At 41.6% G+C, this 26,922-nt stretch overlaps 1 protein-coding gene across 1 annotated transcript; it reads left to right on the forward strand.

Annotated features, from left to right (window-relative positions):
• Positions 1-592: 592 nt before the first annotated feature.
• On the forward strand, positions 593-26,922 carry ADRA1A (adrenoceptor alpha 1A). Its single transcript, XM_050940087.1, has 2 exons — positions 593-1,475; positions 26,402-26,922. The coding sequence occupies exons 1-2, from the start codon at positions 593-595 to the stop codon at positions 26,920-26,922; spliced, it is 1,404 nt and encodes a 467-aa protein (XP_050796044.1).

A 26,922-nucleotide genomic window follows, 5' to 3' on the forward strand; every position in this document is an offset into this window, starting at 1 on the left:
AGGTTTCTACAAAGCTAGGTGCGAAATAGAATTACAACACAGAGAAGGCCAGTGAAAGTGTCACCAACTTCCTGTTAGGAGGAATCCAAATTAAGACACTGGAGATTTTTACATTATTCCCTTCACCTCTGCAAACTTCGTCTTACTGTCTCCAAAAAGCAGGAATGATTTTAGCACTGCAGGTCCATTTCCCCTGGGACAGTTATCCTGGAAAGTAAGAGAAATGTCCTCATTGGTGCCCCTACTTTACACCATACAACTGAGACCCCTGCATCCCAGGAAGAAAGCCAGTCTTGGAAAGTCTTCAAAATTGGGGCTATGTTGCTAATTAGCTGCCAAAAGCAACCAGAAGAGCGGAAGCTTAGAGAGAACTTTATGGCTTTTCCAATATGTTTCTGGATTGGTTACTTATCCTGGTTTTGTGTTTCTAAGTCATTATTATTGTTGTTGTTATTAATAATTATAATACCTTTTACCAACAGAGCTGGGCAAATGTTGCCTGCAAAACCTTCAAAGAGTTGATCTCAGCACGTTAAGCAGTAGAAAGTCAAGTGGAGCACAAGAGTTGGATGAACTTTATCTGCCAACGACAATGGTTTTCCTCCCTGGAAATTCCTCTGACTGTTCAAATTGCACCCAGACTGTGGGGATAGTGAACAATTTTAAGGCCATATTATTAGGGGTAATTTTAGGGGGGCTGATTATTTTTGGGGTGCTGGGTAATATTCTGGTTATCCTCTCAGTAGCCTGCCACAGACACCTTCAGAGTGTCACCCATTACTACATAATCAACCTGGCTGTTGCGGATTTCCTCTTAACTTCCACTGTCCTGCCTTTCTCAGCAATCTTTGAGATTTTGGGCTACTGGGTCTTTGGGAGGATCTTCTGCAACATCTGGGCAGCTGTCGATGTCCTATGCTGCACGGCTTCCATCATGAGCCTATGTATCATCTCTATAGACAGATACATTGGGGTGAGCTACCCACTGAGATATCCAGCTATAGTGACAGAAAAGAGGGGACTCCTGGCTCTGCTAAGTGTCTGGGCTTTGTCTCTGGTGATCTCCATTGGACCTCTCTTTGGCTGGAAGGAGCCAGCTCCAGAAGATGAGACCATCTGTCAAATCACTGAAGAGCCTGGCTACGTATTGTTCTCTGCTTTTGGCTCCTTCTACCTCCCCTTGACCATCATCTTGGTGATGTACTGTAGAGTGTATGTGGTGGCCAAAAGAGAAAGCAAAGGCCTGATTTCTGGCTTGAAAACGGAGAAATCTCATTCTGAAGAGGTGACTCTCCGGATCCATCGCAAAAACACCTCGGTACAGAGCAGATCTACATCCTGCACAAAGAACAAAACACACTTCTCAGTACGTCTCCTGAAGTTCTCCAGGGAAAAGAAAGCAGCCAAGACCCTGGGAATAGTGGTGGGGTGCTTCATACTGTGCTGGCTTCCTTTCTTTATAGTCATGCCTATTGGTAAGTAAAGCAAAACACTTAACCTTTTATAATAACTTCTGTGGGGTAGGGGAATCTCTTTTTGCCTTGCTATGGGTTAGAGCCGATCCGCAAAACTTAGACAGAACCATTTTCCATTGGAAAATGCAGTTCCATCAAAACTGAAACACTTCTCAAAATCATGTCAATTTCACCAATAATTTGTTTAGTAAAATCTCGGGGGGAAGTTTTTTTCCACAGCATTGAAGAATCTTGTTTTGGACATTATTGAAATGAAACAGTTTTTGATTTTTCATTTTGAAAGGACTGTTTGTTTCAATTTTTTATTATACATTTTTAAAAAGTGGAAACTGAAACAAAACATTTTTATTGAGCTGAAATAAAAAATTAAAACACAATCAGATTTTTCCTTTGCAGAGCATGTTACACATGTCGGGTTTTGTGACAATTTGGAAGAAAGTCAGTTTTGAATTTCTCCACCAAATGGAATTGTTGTCCTCTGGCCAGCTCTACAGACATTATGGGCCAAATCCTTAGCTGGCGTAAAGGACATAAGCACCATTAACTTCAACACCAACGTATCTTTTTGCAAATTTACATCTGGATTTTAAAAGGCGCTAAGGGACCAGACTTTCAATTGCTCAGTACCCACAATCAAGTCCGGATTTTCCATAGTGCTCCCATTGTGACATTTATGGACAGATTTTCCAGAGCTAAGCACTCAACAAGCAACCAAAGTGCTGAGATCCGTTGAAAACCGGGCAATTTACCTTGGTGCCTAAATGAGAATTGAGCTCTTGATCATCTGCCCTTTAGGCCTTGATCCAAAGCCACTGAAACCAAGAGAAAGGCTGCCATTGACTTCTGTGAGTTTTGAATTAGGTCTTTAGTGCAAAATAATTATTTTAGCTTCTCTATATTTTGTTGCAAAGGTGACCTTTTTTAAAAAAAGCCAGAGAGCGACTGCAAATATATTTCTCTTTGAAAAGAGCGATTAACTCAACTGTTTGCTAGTTGCAAATGGAATGACATACAGTTTCAAAGTTTTAATGCATCCCTTAAAAAAAAAAGTACTCTGTATTTTAACAATGTTTATGATGTAGCACAAGAGTGTGGTGTAGATAATAGCGGGATTAGCAGACCAAATGGAAAAAAGAATGAACCACTCAAATTCTAGTGGGTTATGCTCATGGTTATGTTTATTGTGGTTTTTAAATCCGAGGGCCAGGTAGGTGTTGGGAATCAATTCTACATATCAGTGTTTCTGTTGTTACAGATTTAGCTGCTAAGTTCAAACTTCAGCATTGGAAAGTTTGTTTAGAGAAAATGATTTTAATAGAGAATTACTTACCAACTGCAATAAAATCCAGGATTCCACATGAATTACAGATTTAGATGCCTGCAGATCTTTTTTTCCCCTCTGTTTTGGGGATACAAGCAAAACACATATGAAAGAAAACCAGGCTATAGTTTATAAGCTGCGGTTATTAAGTTAGTTCTTGACCAAACTAGTTAAATCATCCTAACCATTGGCAAGCTAATCTCTTTGCAGCAGCCAATTTTTGCCAGAAAAAGCTTAAACAAAAGCTTTGAAATTGTGCCCTTATGGGAGAGCCTTCTACAATTTCAGAAGCATGAAACTAATAAGGCTCTACAGCATCTTATGGAAATTACCCTAAAAACCTATAGAGTGAAATGGAAAATGATCTCCTTTTGTCTATAGCTGCTTTGTGCCATTCTATAGGACTCTAGATAGGGATATAATTCTCAATCAAATTCCAAGGGAAAGTTTAAAAAAAAAATCTTAGAAAGGTGACCATTTTCAATTAACTTCTATAGGATTCCAACATAATATTTCACTAAATCCTTTAGCTGTTATTGTCTCATGAATGTCAATGACTGCAGAGTCTATCTAAGTCCGTCATCTGAAATGCAGGTCAATACTGGAAAAGTGTCTGAGGAAAGACTTAGACATTGTAAAAGGAAAAGCCCCAGGAGGACTGGCTCTTTCTGCTCTGAGTGTCATTCTGTTGAAATGTTTGTTGCCAAGATATCCCAAACATACCCAAAAAGGGTTTGAGAGCACATGACGCACACTTTGGTGAAAAAAAAATCCGCAAATCTGGCTGCCCACATAGAGCTGCTGCTGTTGATCCATTTGATTTAAGTTGAAGAAAACTTCCTTATTCAAAACTGAACTTTGAAGCTTTGATCCCTTATAAGAAAAGTTTCCTAAGGTTAGTCTCCCTATCTTCACATAGTTTCTCTGTTATTTTAGAATCACATTATAATTTTTTCCAAAAATCTGTTTGTCCTTTTTGTTAAAAGAAAAAAAGAGTGCTAAACAGAAATGTAGCACTAAGAGACATATACTATGCAAAAACACTGTTACGTCTTGATCCAGGCTGTTTTCCTATCTACTTTGTATCATAGCCCCATAATGCTTAGCTTTTTTATACAGAGTTTTTCATCCATAGATTACAATGAGCTTTGCAAACATCATTATCCCCATTTTGCAGATGGGAAAACTCTGGCCCAGTGAGGGAACGTGACTTGCTCAAGGTCACAAAGGTGATTAATGGCAGAGCCAAGCACAGAATCCAGGAGCCAGATTTCAGAAATGCTGAGCATTAATAATGCTAGTTGAAGTTAATGGGAGCTGCAGGGTCTCAACAGTGCTGGCTAGAAAATAAGAATTCCATTATATGAAAAGTTTTTAAGTTCCACAGTTTGTACAGCACCTAACACCATGGAGTCATGGTCCATGACTGGGCTCCTGGGTATTACTGCGATACAAATAATTATAATAAAAACATTTCCCAACCAATTCTATTTGAAACCTTTGATGTATTATGCAGCCATATAATAATCAGAATAATCCTTGAAATACCCGTTGGAGGGATGTGGAAGTAAACATCAGTGAAAGCCCATATTAGTGATGTTGCCTTAAAGACTAACAGATTTATTTGGGCATAAGCTTTTGTGGGTAAAAGACCCACCGGACTCCTTGTTGTTTTTGTGGATACTGACTAACGTGACTATCCCCTGATACTTTATTTGTGATGTTGTGAAGTTTGTGAGAAAATAACTGCAATGCTGATCCCTTTAGCAGGATATGTAAATTTAAAATATTGAATATCCAAAAGAAAGAGAATCAACAACAGACCCTTGAAACCTATTGTAATCTTGCCCTTTATGGAATAAAACAACTATATGAAGAACTGCTAAACAACATTAATGGAGGTGTCTGTTCCCATGTAGATAGCTCAGTGCAAGTTGGGGTCCACAGATCTATCATCATAGTCAAAGGCAAGGTATAGTTAGGAGAGTACAGCAAGTCTCTGGACATAATGAGAGCATGTCTGGGGAAACCTAGTGGTGTGGTGCTAGAGTCCCTGGCTGCTGTGTAAAATGCATGTCAGCCTGGTTCAGACAGGCCAGGTAGGGTGCAAAGAAAAGCTGAGAGTCAGAAATCAGAACAGGATAACGAGGAAGGCATACAGCAACCTGCACAACATGCTGTTCAGCGACTGATCAATGATAGGTGCAGAGATGCAAGGGGGAAGCTTTCTTCTCTCCGCGTTAGTAACCAATATGTCCATAACAACAGTGTCTGTATCAATTACCTGTGCCTGGACTGGAAGAGGGATGCTCGCAGGACCAGTGTAGACATTCCACTTCCATGCCTGCTCGCAGGGTGTACACAGGAATTTAAACAGACCCAGGCTTTACGTTGGGGGAGCGTGTTCTTGTGAGCGACAGGTAGATCATTTCATCAGCCACAAGTTGCCATGTGCCCTCTCAAATACCTTAGGTGGAAAGAGCCCTCCAAAGTAGTTCAAGACCAGCCTCTGAATGGAGAGTGCTGGACAATGCTCTAGGTGAAATTAACACATATAGGTGACAATCAGGAGGGGTTGGTTTAAAATCAGGGTAGGTAATGCCCTCCCAACCTTTCCTGAGGCTTTTCCACTGCATGGGCACTCTTTCATTTTAGGCCAAGCTTTTAGGAGCCTTATTCCCAGAATAGACTGCTGCAGGATAGGTGTTAAGGCCATTTTACCCCTTTCTGGCTTGGTTGGGATGCTGTTTAATAGAGCTAGCTGGAGAACAAGAATTCTGTTAGGTGAGAGCTTCAGAGGTTTTGGGAAAAAACATGCATTACACATTGAAACAAAAAAAAATCCCCTTTTGAATGTTTTGGTCAAAGGGGGATAGTGTCAAAAGCTGTTCATTTTCTATGCAAAAAGGTCAGTTTTTTTGAATCCACTTGCTCTCTCTGTCTCTGTCCCTCAAATTAACCAGAGAGTCCATCCTGGACCTCGGAAACCTTGCCAGCAAAAAGCTCGTCAAAATCAATATGTCCCCACCAAACATTTGTGCTTTGATGAAAACAGCAGGTCTGGAAAACAATATTGTCAAAAATATTCCAGCCAACTCCACTGTTGAGGTTTGCACACCCCCTTCCCGGACAACTCTCAGCTTTTCCTGGGATGCATGTACCCAGTGACCTGCAGCAGAATGGTTTCCATTTCCATGTTTGCTTAGTCCAGGCCAGGACTGAGGGAGACCCAAGTGAGGATCGTCTCTCAGCAGCACAAGCTAAATTTAATCTGGAACCAGGAAGAACCACAACGTACTTTGTCTGTGTCCAGCAGCAACCTCTACAAATGGTTTCTATTATTATCTATCCTGTCTGTTCTCTGCCACAAGGGAAACTAGAGTTTGATAGTACAAATGCCCTTTATATGATATTTGCACCTTCTTTTGAACTGCTTAAGTCCTTGGACAAACCCTGAGCCCAGTGCAGGAATTGACCCATTTTGGAGAAATTCTGCCTGGCTTCACCTATGCTCCCCAGTGAATGTCACTGCACAGGAGTGACTGAGGACAGCCTTCAAACCTTAATGTTTATGGTGTCAACATTTGGTTGTGAAAGATGGAAGAATGATGTCCATGGAAGTCTGCAGCCATGATCCTAACACATTCATTGTGAGTCTGTAGTGGGGCTGCATGGGCCACTTCTTTCTAATGGGCCAGATTGCATCTGGGTTGCGATGGCATAAATGGGGGGCAGGGCCGGCACTACCATTTAGGCAGCCTAGGGAATCGCCTAGGGCGCCAGAATAATTGGTGGGCACCGGTTTGCCGGAGGGGGCGGCAGGTGGCTCCAGTGGAGCTGCCGCAGTCGTGCCTGCGGACGGTCGGCTGCTCGCGCGGCTCCGGTGGACCTCCCGCAGGCATGACTGCGGCAGCTCCACCGGAGCCACGGAGCACCGGACCCTCCACGAGCACCACTGCGGCAGCTCCAGCAGAGCCGCGGGACCAGCACGTGGGGCGGCAAAATTGCCGTCTGCCTAGGGCGCTCAAACCCCTAGTGCCGGTCCTGATGGGGGGAGAAACAGGATCAAAGAACCTTGCTTCATGTTTCACCCCTAGGGAGAGGCCAACAAGGTCTGCTTTGAGGCTGCTAGCATTAGCTACCGTATGAGCTCACCCAGTGAGCCAAGACAAGCATGGAAATCCACCTTGCATCCTGTGGTGGGGCTGCATGTGCTGTTCTGGAGCTCTCAGAAGAATCTGAGCTGAGTCAGCCAGAATTCCCAGCTCCTGCTGCACCCCTATCCCCCAACAACACGAGCTGGGGTTTAAAGCTGCAGTCCAGCATTACTGGGGGGAGCAGGTAAAGATATGAGGTGGAGGGCGGGCAATTTCTGCCTTTTGAATGGCTTGCTTTTTCTCTCTTAGGCTTGGTCTACACTACGTGTTTAAACCAATTTTAGCAGCGTTAAACTGATTTAACGCTGTACCCGTCCACACTACGAGGCCCTTTATATCGATATAAAGGGCTCTTTAAATCGGTTTCTGTACTCCTCCCCAACGAGAGGAGTAGCGCTAAAATCAGTATTACCATATCGGATTAGGGTTAGTGTGGCCGCAAATCGATGGTATTGGCCTCCAGGCAGTATCCCACAGTGCACCACTGTGACCGCTCTGGACAGCAATCTGAACTCGGATGCAGTGGCCAGGAAAACAGGAAAAGCCCCGCGAAATTTTGATTTTCATTTCCTGTTTGTCCAGCGTGGAGCTCTGATCAGCACGGGTGGCAATGCAGTCGCAAATCCAAAAAGAGCTCCAGCATGGACCGTACGGGAGATACTGGATCTGATCGCTGTATGGGGAAACAAATCTGTTCTATCAGAGCTCTGTTACAGAAGACGAAATGCCAAAGTGTTTGAAAAAAAAATCTACAGGCTACACAGTGCTGCGTGACAAGTGTAACGGGAAGCCAGAGACTCACATGGACGCTGAGGGAGGGAGGGAGGGGGTACTGAGGACTCCAGCTATCCCACAGTCCCCAGCAGTCTCCAAAAAGTATTTGCATTCCTGGCTGAGCTCCCAATGCCTGTAGGTTGAAACACATTGTCCGGCGTGGTTCAGGGAATAGGTCGTGAATTTACTCCCCCCCCCCAAGTGAAAGAAAAGGGAAAGAAATCGTTTCTTAACTTCTTTCAATGTCACCCTATGTCTACTGAATGCTGCTGGTAGACGCGATGCTGCAGCAGTGAAGAGCAGTATCCGCTCCTCTCCCCTCCCCGGTGGCAGACAGTACATGCTTGATAACTGCTGAATACCCCTGGCTGGCCTCAGGGGCACCTGGGTAAAAATAGGAATGATTCCTGGTCATTCCCAGGAGATGGTACAGAATGGCTGGTAACCGTCTTCATCATAGCCACTGGGGGCTGAGCTCCATCAGTCCCCTCCCTTTCCTGTGTAAAGAAAAGATTCTGTCCTGCCTGGACTATCATAGCAGCGGCATGCTGGGCTCCTCCCCCCCGCACCGCTTAATGTCCTGCCTGGACTGTCATAGCACCGGGAGGCTGCCTCCCCCTCATTTTATCTCACTAACAAGTCACTGTTTCTTATTCCTGCATTCTTTATAACTTCTAAAGGGTTTTGTGTCTTTTTTCCGCATCAAATATGTACGACATTTCCAACCTGAGACTTTTTGAATGTTGCCGTTTGGAATTGGGCCTGGGCTGGGATGGAAAATTCAGACGGTGTTGGCATTTTTTGACAAAACCAATACTGTAGTCCAAATAGTTTCACTTGTGTTGCAGATCCAGCTGTCTATTGCACTTGTCACCCTCCACCACCATAGTATCTGAGCATCTTACAATTTTCAACATATTTATCCTCACAAGAGCCTGTGTGGTAGGGAAGTGCTGTTATCTCTATTTCACAAAGGGGGAACTAAGGCACTGAATGAGGAAGGGCCAGAAATTCAAAGGAATTTAGGCACCTAACTCCCATTGATTTTAATTGGAATTAGTTGCTTAAATACTTTTAACGTTCTGGCCCTAAGTGACTTAACTAAGGTCACACAAGAAGTCTTTGGCAAGGCAGGGATTTGAACCCACATTTCCTGTGTCCCAGACATAAGAACAGCCATACTGGGTCAGACCAAAGGTCCATTCAGCCCAGTATCCTGTCTACCGACAGTGGCCAATGTCAGGTGACCCAGAGGGAGTGAACCTAACAGGTAATGATCAAGTGATCTCTCTCCTGCCATCCATCTCCACCCTCTGACAAACAGAGGCTAGGGACACCATTCCTTACCCATCCTGCTAATCGCCATTAATGGACTTAACCTCCATGAATTTATCCAGTTCTCTTTTAAATGCATGGATTAGTATCTTAACTACATGGCACGGATCAGCATTAAAAGCCATCGTAGTTATTGCTAGTTTAACTGACAGCATGGGACAAATATAAGTGCAGCTGTGAAGAAAACATGATGGCCTGAGATTAGAAATTAATGTGAACCTTTATTCTCATTTCATGTCCCTAGGCTCCACTTTCTTGAAGTTTCCCGAGGAGTGATACTCAGCTGAAACTGTTGTGTTTTGTTTGAGTGGAAGTCACCCAAGTTCACTTGAACAGGGCTCATGCTCATTCAATACATTGACTCCAATTCTGAGTAAGACAAGTCACAGCACGTTTTACCTGCTTTGAGGTTTCATTAAGAGAAAGTTTCACCCAGCTCGTGTTATCGCTCTATTCCCATAGGCTCTGTGCTAGGAAAAGGCTGTTTCCCTTTTTTGAAATTTACGATGGTTGTCAGGAGAACTTGCCTGTCATATAATAAGAATCCAAACCCAACACAGAAAACAATTACTGCCAAAGCTTGCAGGAAGTCATAAAATGACTAGCAGCGGTGACATCGGTGTGGTTGGTTTATATTTTATTCCTATTCTATAAAATACCATAGGAGCCTCTTCTTCTTCTGAAATATACTATATCATATCTTGAAAGCCTTCTGCCTTATAAGCACTATCAATTTAATGCCAGATTCTATTACCCTTTTTGACGTTGAGTAGTATCTTATGTATCTGTTCTGGCTATTTAGATTAGAATCTCTTCAGGACAGGGACTGTCGCTCAGTGTGTTGCTGATTGTACAATGGTCCTATCTCAGTTGTGGCCTCTCAGCGTTACTGTCATTAATAATGGTCCCTAACTGAGTTATAAACTGAGATTCCTGATTAAATTAAATTCTGGTGGAATTATGCAATGACCTCAAGTAGAAGGATTCGTGGTGGATATATAATTATTAATAATTGCAATTATTATTTAACGAGGCAATGCCCAGGACCATGCTCGGAATTTGACCGAGAAAATAAAGACACATGCTGTGAGCCTGGCTGCTCAGAGCTGACAATCGAGTGTCAGATGTGACTCAGCGAGTGAGCAGAGTGGAATAAAGGAGTCACAAGGGTTGAGTAATAGGGCTGGATGGCTAGTCATTTATGTGCAAGCATCATTTTTCTTTGCAGTAGGACAAGCCTAGTATAATGTGGTCATCAAGGAGCTAGCTGGGTTAATCAGAGTTTTATGTGCTGAAGCCACTCGTCCCTTGCTGCCGCTTTAGTTAGTTGCTGACTATGGGGTGGTGTGTTGCTGCTCTACCCCACGAGCAGCCAGAGAACAACATGGGACTTTCTCTTCTGCTCCCTGTTTGCACCAGGGAAGGAGTGAAGTACTTTGCCCCTTTTCATGCAACAGCCTCCTCTCTCCTCTATATCCTGCCATCTGCTCTGACCAACAAATAACCTGGTGGAGCCAAGGGTCCCCCCACTCCATGCCTCTTTCCGCCCCTTCTAGCTTGCCAGTTACTCCCTGCTCTGCAAGTAGCCTGAGCTCTCCCCCAGCCTGGCAGAAGTCACAATCTAAGCAGGGCTGTGCAGAGAAGAAAGGAGGAGACCTGATGCCCCTTGATCCCCTGCACAGCAGAATAAAGGCTAAGACTATCCAGCCCTAAATGGTGTTGAGGTCAGAATATATTACATGTGGGCCCCAGAGACGGCATTCAGATCGAGACTCCCTCTATTAGCATCTTAGCATGTTCCATAATGACAGAGAAGTACAGTAGCAGAGCAGGGTGGCAGCAGGTCAGTGAGCTAGAGCGCATTTGTATACAACAAGATCTGGAGGGTACATGTGTGTGAGTGTAGAGCCATTGAATATAAAGAAAATAAACTGAGAAGAACGGCAGCTGGAATATCTCTTTGGAGTGTTTCTTCAACACAAAGGGAATCTGCCAAAGACATGGACTGCAAAGTTCTTGTTGGTTTTTGGATGAAATCCTGGCCACACTGAACACAATGGCAAAAGTCTCTTTGACTTCAAAGGGGCCTGGATTTCACCTGTGGAATTTAGACCCGGGTCCCCTGAGTTATATTCCAGCCAATTTGACCTAAAAATGAAAGAAGAGATTTTTAAACATTTGCCTTTTACATGGTAGTGACTTAAGCTCTGCATGTATGGCTTTCCTGGATGATTTACCTGTCAAATGGGAAGCTTTCTCTCCCCATTAAAATGCTCTTGTCTTCTACAGGAATGATTTCAAGTCACCACTTTTATGCCCCTAGAGTACATGAGCCAGGAGGAATGTCACTTTCCACTCAAAAAGATGTCAGAGTGCTTTTTATGCATTATGCATCAAGAAGTGGGAATGGATGATCCACAAAGATTTGGGTTCAGTTGAAAAGCTTAAGGGATATATTTTATTCATTTGCACTACGGTGTGAATCCCAGTATTACCAACCCCAAATGTTCAAAAATCTAGAGGCTTGGAAATGAGATTTTTTTAAAATAAATGGGCTCTTTTTATTTGCCTTCTGGGTTTTGAACCTTTAGAGTTCATATTTTCAAGCTTTTTTCCTGAAACCACGAAGGCTACTTTTTAAATCAAAGCTGGGATTCTCCCTTAGTCACATGACTCCAAGAGCTGGGGCCTTTAGGGAAAACATAAATAGCATGATAGAATCACAAACGTTGCAGTATTGGTATCACAAGTAATTTCATTGCAACCAGGTTTTTTGTTTACTTTGTTTAATTTTATCAATAATGAATTCAATCTTATCAGTTGCTCCAGATTTACAATGATGTAACTGAGAGCAGAATTTGGCTCCAAGTGTTTAGCTGAACATTCTGAGTCTTCAGATTTGGGCTGCAAATCTGGCAGTTACTGCCTTGCATATGTGATATTTGGTGTTTGTTTCTTATGCCAGAAATATTTATTTTATGTATGTAACTGGCACTAATTGTAACTGGACACATCATAACACATAACATAAAATACCCCTTAAAAAATCCAAACAGAGCACCCAGACACCGGGATACCTGTAGACCATAATAAATATTTCCCAATTCCAACACCCATCCCAGCCTCCTACCCTCAATCAATCCAATCCATCAGTTACCTTCCCCTGCAAAAGTGGCAGGGAAACAGGTGAGTTCTACCATAGGCATCGACTTCTCCTGGCGCTGGTGGGTGCCAGACCCCCTCTGGCCCCGGCCCTGCCCTGACTCCACCCCCTCCCACCACCATTCTAACCCCTTCCCCAAAGTCCCCTCCCCAACTCTGCCCCCTCCCTGCCCCTATTCGACTCCTTCCCTAAATCCCTGCCCTGGCCCCGCCTCCTCCCCTGAGTGTGCCACATTCCAGCTCCTCCCCCTTCCTCCCAGAGCTTGCTACAGCTGTTTGGCGGCAGCAAGCGCTGGGAGGTAGTCGAAGGAGGGGAGACATGGCATGCTCAGGAGAGGAGGTGGAGGTGAGGTGGGGCGGGACGGGACGGGCGGGAGGGGAGCTTGGCTGCCAGTGGTCGGATTCGGCCCCTCTGAGTTCTACTGCATGGTCTAGCGATCCTTGAATTCAAAGTCTGGTGCATGAGAGCAGCTTTTCTCTTGCTATTTTGGCATTTCCAATTCCAGCCGATTTAAGAAGTGCAAAGAATTGGTAGGGGAATAAGAATGAGCAACTTATCCAAAACTTTCCAGAATCCTGAAAGAGGGTTCTTAGGCACTGAGGTTTCTCCATTCTGCCCTTCTGTATTAGGTGCATTAATTTAGTGCTAGAAAAATCTGCAGCATTTCCTACTTTTCAAAGCTTATTTGATCCTATATTTGTTCCCACTAAAGATTCTTTCCATAGAGAAGGGCTGGGTGAGACATGCTTCAAGGCAGTAAAAGTACAGAGCACAGCTGTGATCACCCTGAAGAAGTAAGATATATATATATATTTCCATGGCATATTTTCTATTTGACCTGAGAATAAGGAACAGTGTAGGTAGGGAGTGGTCATGTGGAATAAAATCCAGGGCAAACTCCAAGCTTGGAAGCAAGGGCAAAAATGGGTTTAACCATGTTTGGTGAGCTCCATCTTGCAAACTGCCTCACTTTAGGTACAGAATGCCATAGATAATACAGGACCAATCTGCCTGATGGAAGGTCTGCTGTTCAGCCTTCTGTCTTCATGCTTTTTAATTTGTTTTAATTTGTATTTCCACTGGAGCCCTCGGGCACCTTCTGATGCAACCCCCTCATCAAATAACACTTAATAATAAGCCTTATTTGTTTTTGTCATCTCAGAATGTGCTTATGAAGCACTGCTCTTTACTGGATGGAATGTGACCATTTGTGTGTAGGTGATTGTCTCCCACTCCTCACTGCATCTCACAGAGAATATAAGCCCTAATATTTCTACACAAGCATGAATATTTCACAGGTTACTGCTTGTTCCTTAGATCATCCCTGTGCTCTTACTCCACCACTGGACTTTGAACACACATATGGAAGAAACGAAGTGGGGAACATAACCTTGAAAATGACGTTGTCTAACATCCCTGATTCATAGTCCTCTACGTGTTTTCAGAACATTCACCAATATACCATTCCTACAAAGGTCCTGAGGACACAAAGACTTAAGGGTTACTAACCTCATGCTGCTTCCTATAATGTGGAGTAGGACACCACTATATTAAATAATATGGAAGGCCAGAAACCTGTACAGGCTGGGGACTCCATATGCCATGTGCTTTCCATTAACACATCCATACTTGACATCAGTACTGATGTTTGAATACACTGTAATCAAGCAACTCCATAACTCCTAAGTAATTGATTTACAGAGAAATCGGAGAGTGCCTTTGCGCCTGTCTTGGCATTTAATCAGCAGCAGGATGTGGAAAACGTACAGCTGTTGGCTCCAAAAAACAAAGTTGGCAAACATAAAAATAAAAGCTTACACTGGGAAAAACAAAATCCTCACACATTGGGGGATGGAAGGAGGAGGGATAAATGATGGGAAATGTTTAATCTGGAAAGCAAATTAAAGAACTGACAACACTAATAACAAATTTTATTTCTGAACAAGAGGAGACTGAATCATGCTAATGACTCTCTTAATAAAACTTATGTTAGAATGCAAATCATAAACCAAGGATCATTTAACCAATCTACAATGCACAGGAATTAAAAGCTGAGTTAATCTTTTTTTCCTGGTTGTCAGCACTTCCTGGAGGGAATTTAGGTATACCAGTATGATATGCACATGGAAAAGCTTAGAGCCTGATTCACTAGTGTCTTGTACTTTATGTAGTCATTTACACACTTGAAAAGTGAGTTCAGAGTGGGTGTAAAACACAACTGGTGTGAATGGAGAATTCTGTTTTGGTAACATTTTTTCACTCCCTTTGCACAGATGTAACTAACTCTCCAAGAAGAAAGGAAATGGGTTACCTAGGCAGGTGGTGGAATCTCCTTCTTTAGAGGTTTTTAAGGTCAGGCTTGACAAAGCCCTGGCTGGGATGATTTAGTTGGGAATCGGTCCTGCTTTGAGCAAGGGGTTGGACTAGATGACCTCCTGAGGTCCCTTCCAACCCTGATATTCTATGATTCTATGAAATTAACAATGGTGTTTACCAGAATTTAACCTTTTACTTCTGCAAAAGAAATACTAGCTAAGACATAAGAGTCCATGAGGATTAGATTGAATTGGATTAGTTATGAGTTATAAAGCCTTTCATGGCTTGATTGCTGGTTGTGATCCAATCTATGTCAGCAGTCACTTGAAAAATGGTAGATACTACAGGTTTTTTTTGCCGGCCTTCGTCAAACAAATTAGCACTCTCAGTCCAGGCTGCTAGTGGGTGAAATGTTCAAATCAAAATTGTGACTAATTGGCAGACACAACAGAGTGGATGAATGTGGACTCTGAACTCCCTCCTCACCTCTAGGGAAGATGATCCATCCAGAACAAGGTTGTGGCACAGTGACAAGAAGCTTGCTCTGCTGATGCTCAAATTGTATCTTGTTCTATGCACAGAGTTTGACAGAACACAAAGTATTTTTGTAGCAGTTACCCTTTCTTAACTCCCTGCTTGCTTCTTCTCACATCCTTTGGCTCTGCTAGGAAACGTTGCAAGTGCACTGTTGAACATTCACATATGCTAAGCAGTAGCAGCCGCAGTACGGGGAAATAAGTCATTAATCAGGTGGTGAGGAGGAAAGTAGATGAACAATTCAAAGTGAATAATTTATTTAACACTCTTTTTTTTCCTATCTGTGAATCATCCTTACGCAGACTTTGATTTTTACTAATTCATTTATTACCCGAAATTGTTTCATGGATTCAGTTTTTACAGGCAGAAAGGGCCATTAGATCATTTAGTCTGACCTCCTGTATAATGCAGGCCAGAGAATTTCACATGATTACCACTGACCACCAGCTAGATGGCATGGCATTGTACGCAGGAACAGGCCAGGTTGGGTTTAATGGATGAACAAGCCATTGACAGAAATGAATGGTGACACTGTATTGTTCCCTGTGTCTACAAAGATGCCCTGCGATAAAGAGAAGATTATAACCCCAGTATTCAGCCCATTAATTTGTGTTTTGCTAAAGCATATCTTCCAGAAAGGCAGTCTGTTTTGATCTGAAGACATCAAGTGATGGTTTGTTCAATGATTAATCATCCTCATTGTTAAAAAAGGGTATTACAGGAAACGCTGTGTTATCCGGCACTTTACCAACCGGAAAACTCTATTAACTGGCATTTCTGATATCTCCCAATACAAATCTTCAGTCTAGTAACTGGGACTAGTATACAGCCCAGGAGGTTATGCAATTACACATTCTGCACTCTATGTTTATGCAAAAGAGGCAGAGGACAAGGAAGCAAGCAAGCTGGTATCATGGATTTATTCAAAAGAGCAGCTTCCAGGGGGCGTCATAGGGCCATTACAGATTCAGCCCAGCCTTCTATACCTTCCACATTGACAATGATAATTGATGGTGATGATGATTCTGAGGCACTGCAAGATCCTGAAGTGCCTTCTGAATCATCAAAGAAAGATTAAATTATGTTCAGAATTGTTTTAGTCTTAAGTGTAGTTTTAGTGATCTGGGTGACCTGAAGTGTCATAAGATAACCTACTGTATAGAAAACTTTCCCTGTATACACCTAAGTGCTTCAAGAAACCAACCACTCTGCAGTGCAGTACTACTACTGGATTGGTGAGTACTTGAATACGATTTTATACTTTTTTCATTTTATTGTAGTCTAATTCTTTGAAAATTGGTATTCCATTGTTAAGTCTTAGTTAACCAGAATTTTTGATTAACCGGCACCTCCCATACCCCCAGCATGCTGGATAACAAAGCTTTTGCTCTATTTCTAACTTGAATTTGTCTTGCTTTAACTTCCAGCCATTGGTTCTTGTTATGCCTTCAAATGCTCTGAATGAAATACCTTAAGACAAGTCTTACCACCACCAGATAAAGATAGTTTTCATTCAGCACTGAATGCATCCATCTCTGGTCTTAAACATATTGTCTATTTAAATGCATACAGTGACTCTACAAAATATTAAAGGACTGGAAGAAAAATATCAGTTCCAGTGGGTTCTCAACATAGGGGTCATGAACTCCGCTGGTGTCACCCTGCCCTACCCATTCAGCTAGATGGGAAGGGAGCATAGGGATGTGGAGAAGTGTCATGGCATGGAAGATGTTGATAACTACTGCAGAACCAGCTGAAACTGCTGGGAGAGTATAATAGGCAGAATGTAATTGTCCTGTATTGGTGTTTGTGCAGTATATCAGGGCTAACACATTTATTGTTGCAAAATATACCATGACTCTACAATGACTAGAAATAATCATAGAATCATAGAATATCAGGGTTGGAAGAGACCTCAGGAGGTCATCTAGTCCAACCCCCTGCTCAAAGCAGGACCAACACCAACTAAATAATGAAGCCCTTGGTTTCATATCTCATTGAACAACTCCAAATTTTCAGAGTTGAGTAGGAACTGGAATTTCTTGTTTTGTGGGACATTCCATCATTTCTGAATATATTTTTTGTTCAGGGGATGGTGGTGAATTTTGGAAACAACATTTTAGGTCAGTTAAAACATCTTGTTTTGATTAAAATCAAAACATTTAGTTTCAATGTAGGCTTATTTAATTTTTAATGGTTTTATCATATGAAATTAAATTTCAAAATGAAAAGTCATTTCTAAATTAACATTCTGTACTAAAAATGTCTAAATGGTGCACTTCTACATTATTAAAATTATTCACTTTTTTAATGAACATTTTACCAAAATGACACTTTCCACAGAAAGTTTTGGTTTGAACAAAACAGTATTTTCTGACAGACCAGAATGTTTCTCTGGGCTGTTTTTTTTGAAGGACGCATACGTACACTGCATATCATATTGTTTTGTAAATTACACTTTTCAACCAAATTCCTCTGTATTTGCATTCATGATTCTTACACTGTACCATTATGGAACAAGAGCCAATATTGTTATAGTCTTTGAAAACTCTGTGTGTTCATTTCTCATATTTATGGTGCTATTTTTAGACAGAGGATTGAGCCTTTATAGTTATTGGTAATGAGTTTATATAAGTTATCAAATAAGTGCCATAGTCAGTGGGGTTGCTGTCTAGCTTTTTCCAAGCAATGTGATTTTGATTCACTCTTTCAAGGGCAGACAGTACAGCAGAATCGTGGCAGGAGATTACATTAGTCATGTCGAGCTGGTGCAGAATAAAAATTATACTGTTTTTGCACTTCATTACCCTTCACTGGTTTGAGCACACTAAAGTGCCAAAGGATGTCATACATCACACTTGGCACATTTCTCCTCATTTCACATAGCAGGTGGGTGCAATAGAGTGACAGGCTCTTGAACTGGTAAAATCACACTGCAGAATGTAAGATTTTTAAGTGCTGTGTGGAGGATGGTTTTGTGATGAAGGCATAGGATGGGGAACCTGTAGATCTGGGTTCAATTCCAGATTTCGTGCGTAACCGGGGAAATTCACCTAAACTCTGTGTACTTTAGTTTCCCTAGCAATACAGTGGAAATAATATTTATCTCATAGGGGTCTTATGAGGGTTCATTCATTAATGTCTGTAAAGTGCTTTGAAACTCATGAATGAAAGATAAATAAAAAGTATTTCTGTCTGTAGAAGATACATAAAAACATAGCATTCTCCTGTCACTCACGTCAATTGACATCACTAGGGACCTTAGGGCTTCTGCCTGTATTAGCTGTGGTGTAATAATAGTAACTAGACATGGACATGAACATCAGCCTAGATCTTGGTAACGGGACAATCTAAAGTTTTGGATCAAAATATATCTCTAGCTTTGAGGTGAGTAAAGTTCTGGATTCAAGTCCTGCAGCACGAGACTAACATTTTATAGCTACAAAGCACTACACAAACGCTAATTACACCAACAGTCTTTATTATCTCCATTATACAGATGAGACACCTCTTAAAATATCTTGCCCAGACCACACATTTTTATATTATAAAAATATAAGAAATTTCATGCTCTAATAAAAATATAACATTAGGGATCTATTATCGACCACCTGACCAGGACAGTAATAGTGATGATGAAATGCTAAGGGAAATTAGAGATGCTATCAAAATTAAGAACCCAATAATAGTGGGGGATTTCAATTATCCCCATATTGACTGGGAACATTTCACTTCAGGACGAAATGCAGAGATAAAATTTCTCGATACTTTAAATGACTGCTTCATGGAGCAGCTGGTACAGGAACCCACAAGAGGAGAGGCAACTCTAGATTTAATCTTGAGTGAAGCGCAGAAGCTAGTCCAAGAGGTAACTATAGCAGGACCGCTTGGAAATAGTGACCATAATACAATAGCATTCAACATCCCTGTGGGGGGAAGAACACTTCAACAGCCCAACACTGTGGCATTTAATTTCAAAAGAGGGAACTATACAAAAATGAAGTGGTTAGTTAAACAAAAGTTAAAAGGTACAGTGACTAAAGTGAAATTCCTGCAAGTTGCATGGGCCCTTTTTAAAGACACCATAATAGAGGCCCAACTTCAATGTATACCCCAAATTAAGAAACACAGTAAAAGAACTAAAAAAGAGCCACCGTGGCTTAACAACCACGTAAAAGAAGCCATGAGAGATAAAAAGACTTCCTTTAAAAAGTGGAAGTCAAATCCTAGTGAGGCAAATAAAAAGGAGCACAAACACTGCCAACTTAAGTGCAAGAGTGTAATAAGAAAAGCCAAAGAGGAGTTTGAAGAACGGCTAGCCAAAAACTCCAAAGGTAATAACAAAATGTTTTTTAAGTACATCAGAAGCAGGAAGCCTGCTAAACAACCAGTGGTGCCCCTTGACGATCGCAATACAAAAGGAGCACTTAAAGACGATAAAGTCATTGCAGAGAAACTAAATGGATTCTTTGCTTCAGTCTTCACGGCTGAGGATGTTAGGGAGATTCCCAAATCTGAGCAGGCTTTTGTAGGCGACAAATCTGAGTAACTGTCACAGATTGAAGTGTCACTAGAGGAGGTTTTGGAATTAATTGATAAACTCAACATTAACATGTTACCGGGACCAGATGGCATTCACCCAAGAGTTCCGAAAGAACTCAAATGTGAAGTTGCAGAACTATTAACTAAGGTTTGTAACCTGTCCTTTAAATCGGCTTCGGTACCCAATGACTGGAAGTTAGCTAATGTAACGCCAATATTTAAAAAGGGATCTAGAGGTGATCCCGGCAATTACAGACCGGTAAGTCTAACGTCAGTACCGGGCAAATTAGTCGAAACAATAGTTAAGAATAAAATTGTCAGACATATAGAAAAACAAACTGTTGAGCAATAGTCAACATGGTTTCTGTAAAGGGAAATCGTGTCTTACTAATCTATTAGAGTTCTTTGAAGGGGTCAACAAACATGTGGACAAGGGGAATCCAGTGGACATAGTGTACTTAGATTTCCAGAAAGCCTTTGACAAGGTCTCTCACCAAAGGCTCTTACATAAATTAAGCTGTCATGGGATAAAAGGGAAGATCGCTTCATGGATTGAGAACTGGTTAAAAGACAGGGAACAAAGGATAGGAATTAATGGTAAATTCTCAGAATGGAGAGGGGTAACTAGTGGTGTTCCCCAAGGGTCAGCCCTAGGACCAATCCTATTCAATTTATTCATAAATGATCTGGAGAAAGGGGTAAACAGTGAGGTGGCTAAGTTTGCAGCTGGTACTAAACTACTCAAGATAGTGAAGACCAAAGCAGATTGTGAAGAACTTCAGAAAGATCTCACAAAACTAAGTGATTGGGCAACAAAATGGCAAATCAAATTTAATATGGAGTAATGTAGAGTAATAAATGTAAGGTAATGCACATTGGAAAAAATAACCCCAACTATACATACAATATGATGGGGGCTAATTTAGCTACAACGAGTCAGGAAAAAGTTCTTGGCGTCATCGTGGATAGTTCTCTGAAGATGTCCACGCAGTGCGCAGAGGCGGTCAAAAAAGTAAACAGGATGTTAGGAATCATTAAAAAGGAGACAGAGAATAAGACTGAGAATATATTATTGCCCTTATATAAATCCATGGTACGCCCACATCTCGAATACTGTGTACAGATGTGGTCTCCTCACCTCAAAAAAAATATTCTAGCACTAGAAAAGGTTCAGAAAAGGGCAACTAAAATGATTAGGGGTTTGGAGAGGGTCCCATACGAGGAAAGATTAAAGAGGCTAGGCCTCTTCAGCTTGGAAAAGAGGAGACTAAGGGGGGGCTATGATAGAGGTATATAAAATCATGAGTGGGGTGGAGAAAGTGGATAAGGAAAAGTTATTTACTTATTCCCATAATACAAGAACTAGGGGTCACCAAATGAAATTAATAGGTAGCAGGTTTAAAACAAATAAAAGGAAGTTCTTCTTCACACAAAGCACAGTCAACTTGTGGAACTCCTTACCTGAGGAGGTTGTGAAGGCTGGGACTATAACAATGTTTAAAAGGGAACTGGATAAATTCATAGTGGCTAAGTCCATAAATGGCTATTAGCCAGGATGGGTAAATAATGGTGTCCCTAGCCTCTCTTCATCAGAGGATGGAGATGGATGGCAGGAGAGAGATCACTTGATCATTGCCTGTTAGCTTCACTCCCTCTGGGGCACCTGGCATTGGCCACTGTTGGTAGACAGATACTGGGCTAGATGGACCTTTGGTCTGACCGGTATGGCCGTTCTTATGTTCTTATGTTAGAATGTAAATATCCTCAGCCCACTTTACCAGTGCTTTGCCCTTGTGCAAGCCACTTACACTGGTGTAAAGAGAATGCAAAATGCTACTATTTTGATTTAGAAGAATTTTACATTCACTTTGCCCTGATCTAAATTATGCCTGTGCCACACCACTGAAGTAGACATACTAGATCTTCAGTTGGTGTAAATCTGCAAAGCTTCATTGATGCCTGGCCCAGTTGATGTATGTGGAAGCACATGTTTGTCTAAAATATGGAAGTTGCATCTACCATGGGAATGAAAGAGTTAAGAAAGGAAGATGGTGGCTTCTACAGATGCCAACCCATGTTTACTGTTAAAGCTACTCACTGTCCTTTTCACGTACAATGTACTGTTCCAAGATAGGAAATCGCTACACTGATCAACCAAAAAGGTTATATTAATAAATTAGCCTACAAATCTCCCCACCCCCCCCCCCAGAAAAGCAGGAGCCTGGCTTTGACACTGGCTATTTTCTATTTTTAACAGTCTTTGGCAGAGTGTTAGCATTCCATTTAAAATTAGCCAAAAGACACAGCAAACAAGATTTTTTTTCACCCACTACTGCATTTGGCTTAATAGAGCACTTCCTGGATTTCATTTACCTTTTCCATTGAAACAAAACGGGAAAGGAATGGACAAACTGATATCAGATTAATTCATTGGAATTGGGGCATCTTGGTCTCCTTAGGTTCCTTTGAAATTCCCAACCAAAAAGAATCTTTCAGCGAGATAATGGACAGCTGTAGGGCATTTTGTTATTACAGGGAAATAGCATTTGTATATTAAGAAATTTCTGAAGTATAGTCACAAAGCAAAATCATGAAACATGGATCTGATTTCTTTTGTACAACAGTTTGGATGATTCACTTGGTAAAGAATTAAAATTTCAGTATTGCATTGAATAGGAAAGATACTTTTAATTATTTTCAATCAAAAAAGGCACATTCACATAGCCAAATGACTGTAATGTGCAATGCACTAGTAGCAATTGTGATCCAGAGCCAGACGTCTACCTGTTTGAAAATAAAGAGCAAGGTTCTCTGCGGTGCCTAACCTGACTGTCAGGGAATCAGCTACAACTCTCTCATATGCTGCCCTAGTCCTAGCCCTGGGGCATCTTAGAGCAGCCTAGTGGTTGCTGTAATTTGCACCAATTGGCTGTGGTCCCTAAGGGACCTTGCACCAACTGAAGATAACTAGATTACACTGCACTCTGACCACATTCCTCACTTGCCCCCAACATACTTCCTGTGCCCATCATTTCAGCTCAGAAAATGAGGGTTTGTGTTATGGTGGGTAGACATCACTTTGCATTTGACAATAGGGATTGCATTCAGCAGAAGCAGAATGAGAGCAATTATTCATTCTCATCATGTGTGTGCCTGGTTTAGGCAACATCCTGATACCGTCTCTCACACACATTCACCCAGAAAAACTCTCTTCAGTGCATGCAGCTTAAATAACTTTTCTGAATTTTCTAAGTTTCAGACTGAACATGTATCCAGAAGCAGTTGAGTTCAGATCCTACAGATGAATCCATAAATTCCCCTACATTTTCAAAAGTCACCTCATCTTAGGCTCCCCTGAGACCAGAATGAAACACTGGAAAGTTCAGGAACTGCTTTCTGGCATGGTTCAAGAGCAGAGAAGCATTAATGCAATGAAGTTAGGATCCACATCCGAACTTCTTCAGCTTGGGGGTTTGGTTGGGCACACAGAGATCTGGGGGTGATCTGAACTTCCCCAGCGTTCAGTTAGAATTTGAGATATTTTGTCTTTGTTCAGGCCCATGTCTCTAACAGTACTGTTGTTTGTATGATTTTGGAGAATAAAAATGATGAATGCTTGTTTACTGGCAAACTTCATATGTTGTGTAAATAAGTACTACAATATCCCTATCAATCTTGGCATGTTTATGATTTCATAGGGGCTGGGTGGGGTGATATGTCAATGTTAAAAGAGCTATTGATCAAAATCTTGGCTGTAAAGACCCAAACAAGCAAATTGTGTTTTCTGGGAATTTGGGGTGATGTTTATATCCAAGCTATGTTGTCCAAAGTAATCACTGATTTTGGAATGATAGAGTCACATTATTGGAGGCAAGTACTTTGAAAGCATAATAATGAATGACCTTTCCCCCAAAAACCTGTTAAGGATTTAATGCAATGGGAGAGCTGTAGCAGAAAGTGGTCCTAGAGGCTTTATTTACCATAGGCCCCCAGAACAGGCAATATTTTGACAGCATGGAATCCAGTTTTCTGTTTCATTCACAACCAGACAGCACTGTTTTCATTTCCAAGAAACTTGAAACAGCTGAGCTAGGGAGTTGTGAGATCTTATTACAGGCGAATTTCTAGCGTTATTCTGGGACCACTAACAGCAGCTTTGTAAACAATTCGCCAAAAGCATCAGTGTTACATCTTTGGTATCCTAGCGATGTTTCTATATTTTGGTCATTATGGCCCTGATTCAGCAAATCCCTTAGGCACATGCCTCTCTTCATGTTACAAGCATCATTTGAATAATGTCAGTAAGCTTTCTTAGTATAACTCAAGTTTATGGGTGAAATGTACAGTCATGTTGCAGGCCAGTCTGAAGCCTATGCACCACTTACATCCTTGGAACAGAAGAATACCACACATGCTAGCAATCCTTTTAGTCACTTTGCTTAAGTGGGACATACCGGGTGCATAGGCATTGTGCTGGGCCTCTGCCCAAGAGTGAATTTTACTCTACAAGCGCCAAGCGTCAGTTGGAGAATTGTGTCCAATCCTGGGCACCACACTTTAGGAAAGATGTGGACAGATTTGAGAGAATCCAGAGGAGAGCTAAAAAATGATACAAGGTTTATAAAACCTGATCTATGAGAAAGAGTTTAAAAAATTGAACATGTTTAGTCTTTAAATAAGGCTGAGGAGAGCTCTGATAGTCTTCAAATACGTTTAGGGCTGTTATAAAAAGGACTATGATCAATTGTTCTCCATGTCTACTGGAAGGTAGGACACGAAGTAATGGGCTTATGCTGCAGCAAAGGAGATTTAGGGTAGATATTAGGAAAATCTTTCTAATTTCAGGGTAGTTAAGCACTGGAGCAGGCTTCCAAAGGAAGTTGTGGGATCCCCATTATTGGACGTTTTTAAGAACAAGCTGGATAAAAACACCTGACAGGGATAGTCTAGATTTACATTGTTCTGCCTCAGCACAGGGGACTGGACTTGATGACTTTTCAAGGTTCCTTCCAGCCTGGCATTTCTACGATTCTATGTCAAGCTGGTTGAAAAAACAGTTTAAAAAAAATCACTAATTTCATAAACGCTTTTTACTGTTTTATTTTAATATCAACAACAAAAAAATGAAAATCAAAAAAATGTATCCAGTGCTACTGCTGACCAAATAACTTAAAAAAAGTAAAGTGGGTGGTGACTTTTTTGAAGGAGTAGATGTGAAAATCTGAATTTTTGGCCATTTTAAAAATTTTGAACAGCTCTAGTAGGAATCTTTAATTAATCTTTAATCTTTCAGTGCATGGGATAAAATCTTTTAAAAATGGAAAAGTTAGCAGAAAATTCTTACTTTAAGTGTGTTTGGGAGAGTTGCTCATTGTATCCTTTTACAAGAAGGTAAAAAGACTGCCTTTGCCAAAGACCTGAGTATCAAAGATTAGAGGAATGTAGTGAAATGCAGTGAGAATAGTATAACTCCCTGGTCGAGACTACACAACTGTTCTCCTCCATCACCATTCACAGCCTTATAGCAACAGCTGGGATAGACCACACAGCCCCTGGCACTTAAGCTAATGGAAAGTATTTAGTAGGTGTTTGTAGTACAGGGTTTATGATACACATTCCAGCCTGGAAAATGGCAGGGGTAGGTATCCACACAAGCCAGTTCATTACAATAGATGAACTGTACTATTAGTCAAAAACAAATTGCTGGTATGCTTTGTGGCTTTTGTAAATCTGTGGGGACAGAGCGTGCCCTGAACAGCTGGCTGCTTTCTTTGACAGGAGAAGGTTTTCTTAAAAATCAATACATTAATTGAACAATTGCATTTTTTTTTAATCGGAGTGTTAATCAAGGAGGGAGATTTTTAGGTCTTGCACACATATCCATATATTTGCTCACATTGCAGGCAAGCTGGAGCCCACTGTTATTAAGCAGAGGGAGACTGGTCATGTGATCCCTTTAAAAATGATACCTGTACGGCTTTTTCACTGACAATCAGCGTTCCCTGTAGCTGACGACAGTTGAACAAAGCATCAGCCCGTTTTAGCTTTGAGTCACCTTTCCCTTCCTTTTTTAATTAGCTCCATGTGAAACATCCTTACATTTCTAGCAACTTCAGTTAACCACTGCTAAGCACTCTCACTGCAGGAAAGTAAAGATGTTTTGAAACTCCTACGGTTTATACAGCAATTGCTCAAGGGCCTGATCCATGCTCATTGCAGTCAATGAGAGCCTTTCCATTGGCTTTTGTGAATTTTGGATTAGGTGCATGATGCATAAAAATCTGTAGGCTGGGATTTTTGAAGGATCCTAAGTGAGGGAGGCATCCAGGTCCATTAGGATCCTTTAAAAATTCCTGTCTGAAAGGGATCATTGGGCTTTCCATTTGCTGTGATCCCAGAGGTGGTGATTCCCTGGCCATTTCAAATCCCGTTAAGTTGTCTCCTTACTTATCTGAGCAGCCTGATGCTTTAGCTCCTGGGAGGAAGTAATTTCCCTTTGTCACCTCATTTCACCAAACTATGGACTCTGTAGAACCTAAAATATGAAATTACTGCTTCATTTGTAACTGAACAGATAGGTTCCCCTGGAAGAGTTATTATGTCTATGTAATTGTAGAGCACCATACATTCTGAAATGTTCTCTTCCCCAGGAGGTATGACTGTTGTCGGAGCATCCGAAAATCATGAACTTTGTTGTTTTGATTGTTATCTCTCTTACACGTTGACTATCTGCAATTTCTCAACAGTTTTGTCTTAACACTCCCTGTATTTTCCATTCCAGGCGTTTTCTTTCCCGCACTCAAGCCCTCCGAAACGGTTTTTAAAATAACGTTTTGGCTTGGATATTTGAACAGCTGCATCAACCCGATCATCTACCCATGCTCGAGTCAAGAGTTTAAAAAAGCGTTCCAAAATGTCCTACGAGCCCAGTGTTTCACAAGAAAGAAAGCAGCCAACAAGCATTCCCTTAGCTTCAATCTGAACCAGCCAGCTAGTCCAGGTATGGACGGTGCCAAGGATGTTGTCCGTATCCCTGTAGGATCGGGGGAAACCTTCTATAGGATTTCCAAGTCCAATGGGGTCTGCGAGTGGAAGATTTTCTCCACCATGCAAAGCATGTCTACAAAAAGTGCAATCTCTAAAGACAAGTCCAGCTGTACCAGAGCCAAAGTGAAGAACAAAGGTTTCCTCAGGACATGCTGCTGTACTGGCACATCAAGGAGCGTCGCTCGGGAGAACCATAAAGTGCCGACCATTAAAATACACACTATCTCCCTCAGTGAAAATGGGGAGGATGTCTAA

Source organism: Gopherus flavomarginatus, chromosome 2 (assembly GCF_025201925.1).
Source record: "Gopherus flavomarginatus isolate rGopFla2 chromosome 2, rGopFla2.mat.asm, whole genome shotgun sequence".
Classification (NCBI taxonomy): Eukaryota; Metazoa; Chordata; order Testudines; family Testudinidae; genus Gopherus; species Gopherus flavomarginatus.